General features: G+C 42.5%; 1 protein-coding gene across 1 annotated transcript in view; it reads right to left on the reverse strand.

The window, feature by feature from the left end:
• Nucleotides 1-3007: 3007 nt before the first annotated feature.
• SH3GL3 (SH3 domain containing GRB2 like 3, endophilin A3) overlaps nt 3008-15123 on the reverse strand; it is a 64463-nt gene continuing 52347 nt past the window's right edge. The window contains exons 7-9 of the mRNA XM_075273414.1: nt 10160-10263; nt 6400-6524; nt 3008-3726 (exon numbers count right to left, since the gene is read on the reverse strand). Of these exons, the coding sequence (XP_075129515.1) occupies nt 3521-3726; nt 6400-6524; nt 10160-10263 (435 nt within the window). The 3' untranslated portion in view covers nt 3008-3520. The remainder of the gene's footprint in view (nt 3727-6399; nt 6525-10159; nt 10264-15123) is intronic.

Here is a 15123-nt window from a genome sequence, read left to right on the forward strand (position 1 = left end):
AATCTGTGCCCGGTGTAAAGCGCCATCGGTCCCGGTACCGTAGGGCTTTACAGTCAGAAGGGTGTTTCTGACAGTTAGCCAGGGACGCCCTTCTGCCCAGCAGCGCCTATCGCACTGCACAGTGTGAGCGGGGAGGAACTCCTCCCTCCCTCTGCTCACAGTGCTCATCCATAGACGAGTATTATCAGGAAGGGGAGGGGGCGTTCCTCCCCAGTCTTAGAGCACAGCGCGATAGGCGCTGCTGGGCAGAAGGGCGTCCCTGGCTAAGTGTCAAAAATGCCGTTCTGACTGTAAAGCCCTACGGTACCGGGACCGATAGCTCTTTACATCGGGCACAGATCGGGAAAGCCGATAGTGCGCTGAATTCAGCACACTGTCAGCTTTCCAGCAGTATATAAAAGTGCATGTGCCCGATCTGATGAAAGGTCCTCTTTAATAGAAACAACACTGATAGAAAGTATTTTAAGATTTCATTCATGGTTATGTTCTAGTGTTTATATTTATTGTTAGTTGCATATAACTTAGTTTTTCAGATAAAAGTTAATAAAATATTTTGCCAGTTTGTGTGGGTAAGGTTTTTTGTTGTTTTTTTTTTTGTCCCCCACTACCCCCAATCACTTTGCTTTGATCAAAAAGCTCTATTAACTTAAACATCTACTGAAAATTTCTTACATATAAGATAATCCTTTAATAGTCCCACCATGGGGAAATTCAGCAGCATAGATAACACAGTACTATTACAAGAAGAAAAAAAAACACAACCTCAGAATACCTAGGGTCATAGCAAATAAAAAGAAAGAAAGACTTCAGGATCATTTAGTTCTCTGTGCGGAGTGATCTTCGCTTAGCCTAATGTTGAATATATAGTCTGACCGCGGTTGGGAGGAAGGATCTCCGATCGCGCTCCTTCTCACACTTGGAGTGAAGCAGACAGTCACTGACAGTACTGCAAAATGCTATCACGTCTCATACATGGGATGAGAGTTGTTCTCCTGCATGGAGGTCACCACGGACAGTATCCTTCTGTCACCCACCACCTGCACTGGTTCCAGGAGTGTCCCCAGGACAGAGCTGGCCCTTCTAACAAGTCTGTCAAGTTTATTTCTGTCCCTGGCTGGTATGCTACTCCCCCAGTAGGCCACTCTGAAGAAGATGGCTGATGCTACTAGAGATTTGAAAAAGGCCCTAAAAAGTGCCCCCTGGACACTAAAGACCCTCGGCCTCCTTAGCAGGTAGAGCCTGCTGTGACCCTTTCTGTGCAGCACATCCAGGTGATCAGCCTAGTCCAGTTTATTCTTGAGGAGCACACCCAAGCACTTAGGTGTTGCCTGTCCCTTGAATGCCCACTGAATTCGGAACACATTTCCACTTACTAAAGTCCACCACTATACCCTTGATCTTCCCAGCATTAATCCTGAGGTGGTTTTGCTGGCACCATTCTACAAAATCCCGGTTTAAGTCTCTGTACTCCCTGTCTCAATCTGTGAAGAGACCTACTATGGCAGTGTCATCAGGGTACTTATGTAAGTTGTAGCTAGATGAGTTGCACCTAAAGTCAGCAGTGTACAGTGTGAAGAGGAAAAGGGCAAGAACTGTACCTTGTGGTGCCCCCATACTACAGATCACAGTATCAGACACACAGCCCTGGTCTCTCACATACTGAGTTTGGTGTGTCAGGTAGTCTAGGATCCATTTGAACAAGGCATGCTCCACTCCAACAAGGTCCAGCTTGTCCCTCAGTAGCACTGGCTGAATGGTGTTAAAAGCACCGGAGAAATCAAAGAACATTATTCTCACAGTCTTCCCTGGTTTCTCCAGATGAGAAAGAGCTCTGTAAGAAGGCCCGGCCGCTAGGCAAACTGGAGGGGGTTCATAGCAGAGCTCACTAGAGGTGAGAGATGTTTCAGGGCCAGTCTCTTTTGGACCTTCATCAAGTGAGGTGTCAATGCTACAGGTCTGTGGCCGTTGAGGTCCATCGGATGAGGTGTCTTTGGAACATATGCAGCTAACACTGACCTGCAATAATTCCCTTAGTAGGTAATAAGGTCTCATGCTCACAGCTAATAGTTCAATATCCTTGCAGCACGATTGTTCCTTAACCACAATATGCCCAGAGTTACACCATCTTTCATTCACAAATATCACAATCCCTCCTCCTTTCCTCTTACTGTTCTCACTTGTCCTGTCTGCACAGGGAGACAAGAGTGTCCGTGTGACTTCAATTAGCCATACACCATACACATACAAGTCCATCAATTTTTTTTTAGTAATTCAATTGAAAAAGTGAAGCACATACATTATATTATGAGTCATTACAAACAAAGTGAAAGTGTTTATTTCTGTTGATGATTATGGCTTACATATGCGGCTAAATCCTATCAAGGCTGCGGTTATCCCAGTTGCTTGTGCACCATTATAAGCCACATTTTGTCCTTCAACTCAACTTTCCATGAAGATGCTTTGATACAGCGCTCTGTGAACAGCCAGCTGCTTTAGCAATGACCTTTTGTAGATTACCGTCTTTGTGGAGTGTGTCAGTGACTGCCTTCTGAACATCTGTCAAGTCAGCAGTCTTCCCCATGATTGTGTCGCCTACTGAACTAGACTAAGGGACCTTTTTAAATGCTTAGGAAGCCTTTGCAGCTGTTTTGGGTTAATTATTCAAATTTTCTGAGATAACTTTTGGGGTTTCCTTGGCTGTAAGCCATAATCATCATGATTTTTTTTTTTTTTTTTTTTTTATTTTGTACATGCATTTTAGCAGTCCTATGTGTAGGTTAGACTTCCCAAACGGATTCATGTCCATATGAATGGAGCTTACTGCATCATATTGAGTTATAATGTAGTGACTTCCCACATGTTTGTATTACTACTATACTGAACTAACAATTCACTACATTGGGTTGTGTGATTACATTAGCCCTAACTCTAAAGGAGGGGGCACGGGGTTGGAGGATTCATCACTGGTCATGTTTAAGGGGAAAAAAGCCATTCCTCTCAGTTTTCTAATTGCCTAATATATTTATTAGATTTGGTCATAATGACATAGCAGTTTATAGTAAGACAAAGTAACACAAACTGGACACAGGTTTATAATGCTGAATTGTGCAACATATATTAGAATATTCACATTTAAGAACTTGTGTTTTCTAACTTTCATAAAGAAAATAAGTCCGTCTCCTTCAAACTTACTCATGTTTAAAATACTTTTAAAAAAGATTTAGGAAAAGAAGAAAAAAGAGAAAAATAGTCAACATACATGCAACAGGTCTCACATACAAAACATAATGAAACAATCTCCATACAATGACAAAATAGAATCTTTTTTTGCACGTCCTTGTAACAGTGTCAATGTTTTCATAAAAATAAAAATTGATACAAAATAAATACATATACAAGAGATGACACAATAAAATTGGAGTCACTCAAGTAGCAAGGCGTTCACAGAATGCCACATCCAGAAGGTTTGTAGAGTCTATTTGTAAATGGTGCAATTGTCTCCAAATTGTTAGTGTGAGATTCACTGCGGAAGAGGAACCACAACGTCCACATAGTTAATCGGAAAGAAACCAGATTCCCCATTGACCATGCCTTCAAACCAGTTCTCATCAATTTGGTTGGTTAAGGTGATGATGTCTCCTTCTTTGAAGCCAAGTTCACCTTCGTTCTCAGGGTCAAAATCATAAAGCGCTCTGCAGCAAGGCTGATCCAGATGCATGGTAGAACCTGCGAATACAAACCATAGACCATTTCATGATAGGGCTGTCATTAACCTAGTAGATTCCAAATAGAATGATAAAATATAACCTTTATTCATAAATATCTAAATCTCAGGCAGCTGTGTGGCCCCTAGCGTATCTAATTAAATAAGTGTCGATACTAAACACCAGGTTAAAGGAATGAAGTTGGGTCACCAAGCCTGCAGCAATAGAGCTGTTGATCTAATGTTAGGGCTGTAAGGACAATCTATTTGTATTTGTGAACCACTTGAACACAGACAGGTGTTCCATAGTTTCCAATCACACCACCGCAACACTCTATAGATACTCTATTGTTCTAAAATGCTGAACAACCTGACGTCTATAAGTTCAACACTTCTAGTAACAATGTGTTCCCTTTCAGCCTATGTTTAAACAGCACTAGTCGCCACTGCAGGCTAGTAGTAGCAATAACACAAACAATTGTGGGTACTCTGGGGTTCATAAGTATGATAATTAGTTCACTCACGGTCCCTGTTAGTCTATCTGTTGCCAAGATAACTTGATCATGCTGATTACCAAGTCTCAAGTCTCAACGCGTTTCCTTATGTAACATAATTCATCAGGAGACTATATATAATTCCACACCACTAAACCTATTACAATGTGCGGTTATAACCGCAATTCCCGAGACCCTGATGGTGGGTCTCGATACTAGTGTTATACTGCTGGGCTGTCATTAACCTAGGCCTAAAGGATGAGTACTAAGTACTTATCGTGCATTAAAAAACACTATATACTATTTGTGACATGCAAGCTTGGAGTGGTCCACAGGTTACTCACCTGGTGGGCTCCTAGCTCACCCAAACATGACAGTACGCTTCTTGTACGTCATATAGATGTTCATCATACAGTAATATCAACCTGGCTATATGTTAGTATAATACACTAGGGTAGATTAAAGGGGTTGTCCCATCACAAGGATCCTATCTATACTGCTTGATAATGTGGATGTAAGACTTTTCCTAAATACATTGCTTCAGCAAAACTGCTTTGTTTGTCCACTATCTTACTTTATTCATTTTTTTTGACACATCCCTTGACTTATCTGCTCATAAGTAAAGTGATGTATCTGCTGCTCAGAGGGAGGAGGGGCTAAGTGCACGGGAGCGAGCCTGGAGGGGGGGGGGGTAGTTTACACTTTGGAGGGAAGGGGCCGCCAATACAGACCCGGCATCTGCTGTAATAGAGAGGCGAATGCTGGGGAGGGTTAGACACCAGCACAGATGCCTGCAACATCGCTATGCTCCTGCCCTGCGTGAAGCCAGCAGCGGCAGGGAGGAGCGGAATAACAGCATCGCTTCTGCCACTGCTGGCTTCATGCAGGGCAGGAACATAGCGATGTTGCAGGCATCTGTGCCGGCGTCTACACTCCCCGGCATCCGCCTCTCTATTACAGCGGATGCCGGGTCTGTATTCACATATGCAAAGCCAAGATGCCGCTGGCCCTGCGTGCACGCTCATAGACCAGTCTAGCCTTCACAATGCGAATACAGACCCAGCATCCACTGTAATAGAGAGAGGGGGATGCCGGGTCTGTATTCGCATTGTGAAGGCTAGACTGGTCTATGAGCGTGCACGCAGGGCCAGCGGCATCTCGCCGCTGGCTTTGCATATGTAACCCCGCCCACCAATGACGCAACAAAGCCGGAAGAAAGAAGAATTTACAGCAACTAAGACTGGTGAGTATGTGACGTGGGAATACCCCTTTAAGAAACTAGCTAGTTTAAAATTACATATATATATGAACACACACTGAGCATCTGAGATGATATCTAAGTGTAGAGGCCAACCGGTATCCTTTCTTCATGGCCCCCTTCTTCCCAGCACTAGTTTCCCAATCAACAATAATATAAGGGCCTCTTCACACGGAGGATACGCTGGCTGATTCTGAACATGTAAGGGTGCGTTCACACGGAGTAATGTGCCATGTGATGTGGCACATACATGGCGTGTGAGACTTTACGCGCCGTATATGCTCCCATTGATTTCAATGGGAGTTAGTCTTGTATACGCCGCGTGATTTTGCGGCCGCAAAATAACGCGGCGTATACAAGACTAACTCCCATTGAAATCAATGGGAGCGTATACGGCGTGCAAAGTCTCACACGTCGTATACGTGCCACATCACACAGCACGTTACTCCGTGTGAACGCACCCTAAATGTTCCAGATCAGCGGCGTTTAAAACATATCCCATTGCTTTCTATGGGAGCCGGCATACGCACGCTCCCCATAGAAATGAATGGGAAAAAGCAGCCCATACACGCGCTCTCCATAGAAATGAATGGGAAAAACAGCCCATTCATTTCTATGGGGAGCGCACGTATGCCGTGTCCCATAGAAAGCAATGGGACCTGTTTTAAACGCCGCTGATTCGGACCGTTTACACCTTCAGAATCAGCCAGCGTATCCTCCGTGTGAAGGGGCCCTAATAAAAGGGCTCTAGTTCAGTCCATTTTTCTTGACTGACCATTTTTCACAGCTGTTAAAAACCTGACATGCTTTACTTTTGTCCGTTTTCATGGATAATAAAGTGACTGGTAAGTGTTACACAGCACTGATAATTTTCTCATACATTTCTAAGAGGAATAACAGAGGAACATCACAATGCATATAGTTATATAAAAGGTCATCTGTACCTGATAACTTGATAGTAGAACTGCTGGAGATGCCATTGTGTTGTAGCCTTTCATCTGCCTCTAGTACTGACATTATTGATCTCGTGTGATGCTCCCGTCTAGGGCGACTAGATGCAGAATTCATTCTGGAAACAGAAGGTGCAGGTTTTCAGATAACAGTCTTGACACACTCGGCTTTCTCTGTACCTCTCATAGAGTTATATGGATCACATATTTGGCGTATATCCCTGGGCTAGTGATCTAACATGTACCACAGAAAATCTATAGGCTTATACTGTTTCCGTATGTGCCTCAGATTTTATATGGAGGCTTTGTATCACCTAATAAGACAGTATTTTTTCCTAGGAAATTGAATAAGGTGACATAAGAAGGTATCAGGATAGCAGCACTCAGTACGTATTACTTTACTGTAACATACAGCAGATTGTGCGTCCCTGGGCCACTCCTAAGGGAGTGGTCCCCGTGGCATTTACCCTTTAACTCTTGTCTGGGGATCTGGTGCTGGTGACAGCTGACAAGGCTTGCCAGAGACTATGGTTCAACACACAAAAGAACGGGTATTGGCACAGTGTGAATACAGACTAAAATTAGAGCAGACAGCAAAAAGGCACAGAGAATAAACAGATAAGTGCACAGGACTGGTAACAATGGTACTGAATGAGGAACAAGCCAGGACATACAAGGCCAAACATGCACTGGAATCCAAGGCAGGGCATCAAGGCGGGGAGCAGATACACGCTATACATGGTAGTAGGCCCAGAGGCCAAAACAGGTAGCAGAAATGTAAACACAGCGGAAGGCCTAGAGCCCAAACATATATAGCTGAAGGACCAAAGGCCAAGACACACAGCAGAGATGCATACATAATGGAAGGACAAATGTCTACACAGGAATATATAGCAGAAGGACATGATTCATGGCAGAGGGACATGCACATCCAGACACACATAAATGGATACTAACAGAAACTAGGACATGTCTCCGGCATCCAGATAGTAACTGAAACATTGCTCAGACATATAGACAGAAGGACAGTATGAATCCAAACAGCAAGTCAAAGAACACACTGAAACATTTCTCAGCATAAAGACAGAGACTAAAGCATTGCTCAGGCAAGACATGGCAGAATTTTATGCACTTAGTGATTTATTTATATTTTACTCATATTGTCTAAAGGACCATCCTTTCACTAGCAATAGTCCACTCACTTTTTCTTATCCTACTTTTTACCTTCTTCAGTAAGTCACATGATCACAGTATGACCCGTTTTTTTTTGTTTTGTTTTTTTCTGTAGCATGGGTTTCTGTGCAAACAGGAGGTATATCTTTGCTGCCTATAAATACTATTGAGAGCTACCATGTGACCTCAGTGTTCTGCCCCCTGTTCTTCTGTCCTAATTCATCTATTATAATGCCTTCCTCCTCTTCTTCTATCGCTCACACATTTTGCTTCCTATAGCATCCCTCTCTCATATCAATGCCTGTAGTTCCCCCCTCTCAAGTCTGTTGGAAAAGTAGTATGCCAGCAAGCGCAAATCACTGTCAATACATAATAAATGTGGGCCACAGTGCCTAGATTTCTATAAGGTCATTGTACCACTTACTACAAATTATTGCAGGAGAACAGGGGGAAGAACTCTGAGGTTACATAGTAGCTCTCAATAGTATCTATAGCAGTGGTTCTGAACCCTAGGCCCTATGCACGGTTCATTTTGTGTACCAGTAAAAAGAACATATACCTATGTCTTGAATTTGGAAAAAAATCATATTTGATATATCACTAAAGAAGGGTTCGGTGAATGTGCATATGAAACTGGTGGGTTCGGTCCTCAAACAAGGTTAAGAACCACTGTTCTATAGGCAGCAGCATTTTGGTGCTTTTCATTTTGGATACATTTATCTAATGTCTGATTCATTTATATAAGATTTTCCAATATTCCCGCCATTTCCTGTTGTTAGACTTGAATGAGAGACTTGTCTATCCTTTAGGCTAAGACCACACAAGTTGGGTCTGCTGCACTTCATCCCACAGTGCAGCAGATTCACTGCCAGTGAACTCACCCTGTATGTCCTTGGCCTAGAACAAATATATAAAGCCAAAATCCACATTATTGGTGCAGGTTAGTCCAACTTAGAATTGAACTAAAATTTCACAAGTTCTAGTGGATGGAATTTTAGCACACTGGAAAGAATTTAGCCAAACGGCAAGAATCATAAAGCAAACTAAATACTAAATAACACATTTAGAATGACAGACAACACAAACAAGCACAGTTACAGCAAATGTGGACCTACGTGTGCATTCTTACAAGTCCATGTACATGTCGCCACCAAGTGGCCCAAATGCAAAATGCAGCATGATTTCCTTTCCCTCCATACAGACTATTTGTTCTTGTGTTGCATACAGTATTTTTAGCTAAAGCTAAAAGCAGATACAAAATAAGGTAGATGCATAAAGCATTCCTCTATAATTTCTTTTTCTACTCCTGACTTTGACCACATTCTTGCTAAGATTTATTAAAACACTGTACCCGAAAAAGCCTATTTTGGGATTTCCTGTATCAGGCTTTTTGCATAATGTAATACATATGTATAGATATGTTTCTTCCAATGGTAACGTATGTTGGATACAATCTCATACCTCCCAACTGTCCCGATTTCCGTGGGACATTCACAATTCTGGTGACGTGTCCCGCGGTCCCGGTTGGAGGGAGGTATGTCCCGATTTCAACTCAGATCTGCGTCCAGAGGACGCAGATCTGAGTTGAACACATACGCGGCTAAAGCAAGGAGCTGACACAGTTCAGCTCCTTGCTTCGCCGCTGCATGCCGCCTACTGGCTGTGTAGACGTGATGTGATGACGTCACATTGCGTCTACAATTGTGTACGAGTGAGTGAGAGAGAGAGGCGCGCAGAGAGCGGCGGGAGAACGAGGAGAAGGTAAGTGTAATGTGTACACTGAGGTGGAACGTGAAACTGGGGGCAGATGAAGGAGAGGACGGCATGACACTGGGGGCAGAGATGTGGGGACATGAATCTGGGGGCAAAGATGGGGGGACATGAATCTGAGGGCAGAGATGGAGAGGACATGAATCTGGGGGCAGAGATGGAGGGGACATGAATCTAGGGGCAGAGATGGGGGACATGAATCTGGGGGCAGAGATGGAGGGGACATGAATCTGGGGGCAGAGATGGGGGGACATGAATCTGGGGGCAGAGATGTGGGGACATGACACTGGGGGCAGAGATGTGGGGACATGACACTGGGGGCAGAGATGTGGGGACATGAATCTGGGGCAGAGATGGAGGGGGGGACATGAAACTGGGGGCAGATGAAGGGTGTATATGAAACTGGGGGAGAGATAGAGGGGGGGACATATAATTTACTGGTGACTGTAGGAGGATTATACTGTGTGCGGGCACATGAAAAATTAATGAGAATGGGTGGAGTCAACACAAAAGTGGTTGGGACTAAATTTGCCGCGGCGCGCTACGCATGCCGCACATTTTGTCCCTCTTTTGGTTCTTCAAAAGTTGGGAGGTATGCAATCTTGTGGAGATCCATACACCCCTACCTGCCTCAATGAATGAGTAACATATAACTAATATCACCACCATTTTACGATAGAACAAATAGACATGTTATGATCATGACTTGTTTTGGACCCTTACAGTATATCTAACCGGCGAATTTCAAGAACCTGCCTTGTAGACAGAACACTCTCCAGAATATAAGAATATAAGCATGAGATCAGCTCACCTGTTATGTAATCTGCTGTGAAGATCTTCCAGGATCTGTGTACATTGTCTATGGTAGTCTAATGCGGCCTCTATGAATACAGCCAGCTGGCTCACCTGTTCTATCTGTAATATAAAGAATGAGGGCAGTGATCAGAAACAAGAACATTACATTGCATTGCTATCAGTGGTCTTTATACTGTATACACTGAACAGACCGACGGTGAAGCCGTTCATTTACTTTTCATTTTATGGACCGCTGAGCTAATCTGCTGACAATGGGCTTAACTGCATGTTAATATCTACATATGAACTGAACCATACAATGTACGCTGTGAGAAGGTGACAGGCAGAGTGCTGGAGTCCTGCTATATCAGTATCAGTATATCAGTCTGGAGTAGGCCTCAGCTCAGCTGTGGGTCATAGGCTCATTACTGGCCCATAAAAGCCTGCACTTCAGGGCAGATCCAGGGTGTGAGAGGAGGCGTTTGGGTCTGTCCTGATACTACTTGTTTACTTGCTTACTTGTTTATTTGTGTGGCTGTTAGTAAGCCACACGTATAGTTAGCTTATTATTACTGTTCAGTTAATAGCCCAGGCAAATATCTTTTTTGGATTTTCTCCTTTAGACTAAGGTCATATATAGTTAAATACAGTTAACCCGTTTATGCCTAGAGTTCCATTATTGGAATGGCAGCCTCATAGCACACAACTCAAAAATTTCAACCTCTGGCATAAATGGGTTAAAAACACTGCAGAAAAAAAACTGTAAAAATGCAGCAGAAAACATAAAGCCAAAAATACTTGCACTGCTTTTTCTCATTGTTTTTGTATTTACCCCCTCCCTTCCCTGTTATGTCTATGGGGAAAAAAACTTATATTATCATACAGCATTTTTCAAAAACGTGAGAAAAAATAATCAATAAAAAATAAAATGTTGTTTGCTGGGACTGTAAAACATAGTATTTTCTACCCATGCATTTATACAACGTATGGCCTCACCCTCAGGCTAAGGCTACACCTAGCGGACCACAGCCAAAAAGTGCTGCAGTAAAAACTGAGGCAGAAAGGCAACATGGTTTTTCTGCTGTGCTTTTCACAGAAAGTCTGCACAGGTTTGCTCTGAAGACTTTCTGTTACCATTATACCTAAAGGGAAACCGCCCACTTTTCTATATATATAATTGACATGCTGCGATTTACAACAACATGGCTGTTTTTGAAGTCGCAGCATTTCCGCTGTGGATATTTTTCTGCAATATGTGGATGGGATTAGCCAGAATCCCATTCACTACAGTTACTGTAAAACACTGCGCTTTTTTGCCACGGTCTCCAACAAGATCTGGTGGCTATTCTGACATATCTGATTTGGTAAATACTTGTATTGCCAGTTAAATAAATGTGGAGCATCTTAGAAATCTTCAGAGGGTCATTCCTTAAGGAAATGTATGACTAAACTGATAACTGGATGTTACAATTTTCTTTGTCAATGGGATGTGTTTCTACACCAGCCACTCCCAACTGAGGTGTGCCAAAACACTGGTAGCAAGATGGCTGCATGTCTCCATGTCAACTGTATTTGCATCCTGATGATGTAGATAGAGTTGAAAACAACAATAGTGGAACAGGAAGCCTTCAGCTTCCTACTCCACCATTCAGACTGTGTTTAGTAGTGTCTGTGGCTCGGTGTAGGCATACTGCATTAAGCTGGAGATCTGCAGAGAGCTTGGTTGTAACAAGGCTTGGTAAGTATTCATTATTTTTGTTTGTATGGAACTAAGGAGGCCACTGGGGACCATGATGCTGTTTGGGGGTCACCAAGGGGCATTATACTGTTTGGGGGACATTAAGGGAGCATGGTGATGGTAAGAGGGTGGTGGTGAAAGCCAGTGTTGTAACTAAAGTCTTGTGGGCCCCGATGTAATCTTTTGTCCGGGAACCCTACCTCATCCCTACAGCGAATATTTGATAGTGATGGTTATGGAGTTTAATCCACCTTAGTGGGGTTTGGGTAATCTGTGGGTCTCCTTGGTTTATGGACCAGATGGAAGCTGCAATCTCTATACTGATGCCAGTGCTTATGGGTCCCCTAAGGCTCCTGGGCCCCGGTACGACTACACCCTCTGCACCCCCTCAAGTTACGGCCCTGGTGAAAGATGAATATTGATATGTGATGGTTGGAGGTGGTTGAGTAGGAGTTATAGGCTGGTAGATAGTGTCGTATAATAAACTAGGTAGATTATTATATAGACACATCTGGTGGCTGTTATGACCTTCAGATGTAGAGGCCGCTCCACCAGTAACAAGGATAACCTTGCTGATGCTGCAGGACTCCAATCACCAATGACCTTGCAGTGTTTTGCTACTGCTGAGGCTTGTTACTTGTGTGAACAAAGAGCTAAGAGTGCCCTAGATCAAGGCTAGAGCCAGTCAGCAGGTCAGCATAACCGTCAGAGGCCTTGGACAGCAGCAACTCCAGTAATACAGAAAGAAGAAGTGTTTGTTACTGCAGTTATAGGAATTTGTAAAAGGGTCTCAAGTAAAATGTGTCGGTAGCTGTACAGTTTTACTAGTAGGCCCTAGACCCCCTACTCCAAATACTGGGTGTGTGCAAATGATTTACAGACTCTAAATAGTGATTAAATATCCTACAAGCTTTTCTCCCTTAAGTGTGAATGGGATCTATCAAACATCCAGTTCATTATAATGTTGTAGATAGAAAATAACATCTCAAATATCCACATGATGCCTGTGACAATAATGACGAAGCTGTCCTTCTGTATACAGCGTTCTGGAATACGTCAATACTGTATAATTGGGGGGAAGGAACATACCGTAATCTTAGCAGAGTCTGTACATAGTTCTGAGTTCTACAAATTACCAATAGAGGGCAGCATCCAATAATTCTCACCAGTCATTCCTATGAAATTGAAGTGACTGCTCTATTTCTTATGTAATGTATGCATAGTTGGTAGGGTTCACTAAGCGCATATTCATATGGGCAGATTATAATTCTGTATACTTAGGAGGACAGTCCTCCTTGATTTAAATGGACAAGATCCGATGCTATACTTCATTCTATACGGCTTTTAATACTAGGCAGATAAACAATGACATTTCTAGCTCTTTAAATATTACATATGCATTTTGACTTGTATTTATAGCCATGGAAATTTTTACAAATGAATATTAATGTGTCTGGCAATTCCGAGGATGCTTTTAATATTAATTGCAGAAACGCATTAAAAGCAGTGAATGATGCATATTGATGAAACGGATCATACAGGACATCAGTTTACATTACAACAAGATTCTCGGAAACAGAATCAATCATATTGACCTCGCACGTCCTCACTCAGAAGCTGTGTGCCTATAAACATGTCATAAAAACTCCATGTCCCAATAAATTTAAATGGTGTTTTTAACTTTTGACATTTTAAAAATAATTTTTTTCTGCCATTTTTGACACCTTAGGCCGGGTTCACACGGAGTATTCTGCCTCGTGATTTGGTACGTAGACGCGGCGGGATCTTTTGCGGGCCGTATACGCTCCCATTGATTTCAATGGGAGCCGGTACTGTATACGCGGCGCTATTTTGCGGGGGCCGCAAAATCACGGCCGCAAAATAGCGCCGCGTATATGGTACCGGCTCCCATTGAAAACAATGGGAGCGTATACGGCCCGCAAAAGATCCCGCCGCGTCTACGTACCAAATCACGAGCCAGAATACTCCGTGTGAACCCGGCCTTATAGAGAAGCCTATGGAAAAAATACCTTATATAGAGCATGAGATACAAAGAAATGTAAAATGTCAAGTTAAACCTTGCTACATCTCAACACTTAGCTACTATGTGCATATAAATCTATGGAAAGGGTGGGGAAACACTGTAGAAATGCTGGCATTTTCCGTATAGATATAATAGGCGCACATAGTCACTGCAGATTTTCTGTAAAAAACGCTGCAGAAAAAAAAACACTAAACATTTCAGATGTGGTTTATTTCCCACAGCATTTTTTTCTGCGCTTTGCAATGTGGGGCCTTAAACTACACTTTAAATTCAGTCACTATAGTAAATTCCCCCTGTGAATCCAGCGTTTTACTTTTTCGTGTAGGATGCGGTCAGATCTGAACTTTCCATAATGAACCCACCTTAATAAGCTTGTTTTATGGATGCAGGTCAATAGTATTGATGCATGTGTAATCTAATTCACTCCTTATCAGACACGCAGACAAGCAGGCAGGCGGCACTCTTAATATAGTTTGTATGGAAATGTCCCTCTTGCAAAACCAGGTCACTTCTATTTCTGCCTTTATTTTGGTGAGCCTGTTCTTTCAGCATACATTGAATAATCAGAAATTTTGCCGCTGTCTCATTTCCTGTAACCTCCCTGCACTTTCATCGAATTTCTCCTGTTTCTAATGAACGTCATATTTTATAGAATCCCGTTTTATACGATTGTGTAATGTGTCAGTACAGGGGCTTCAAGTGATAGGTACATTTTATTTAAGAATCTTAAATGGGTGTTCCTATGAACGTGATAATATAAAAATTGTATAATAAAAATGTAATAATATTAATTTTTTTCTAAAGATTTCCTCTATCCTAGTGGTGAGAGTCTATGGTCTTGATCAATTGCCAACATATACAACCAAGAATGCAGGAACTTTCTATGGTCTGGGACTTGTCAGAAACCCAGCCATGATTTTCTTATTGTGACCAGACAATCTTCTCATACATGTAGTGTCCCTGCCTGATACCCTGTCCACAATAAAGACTTCATGGCTGGGATCCTGACTATGGAAAGTTCCTGCTTTCATGGTCATACTCGGAGGCAACCAGTCAAGACAGCAGACTGTCACCACTAAGATTATTAGAGAAAATCTTTGAGAAGTTGTGTTTGTTTATGTATGCAAAAAATGTTTAATTTTTAATTGTTCATAAATTTAAATATGGTTATGCTCATGGGAAAACACTTTTAGGCCAG

This window comes from Leptodactylus fuscus, chromosome 5, assembly GCF_031893055.1.
Source record: "Leptodactylus fuscus isolate aLepFus1 chromosome 5, aLepFus1.hap2, whole genome shotgun sequence".
NCBI classification, from domain to species: Eukaryota; Metazoa; Chordata; class Amphibia; order Anura; family Leptodactylidae; genus Leptodactylus; species Leptodactylus fuscus.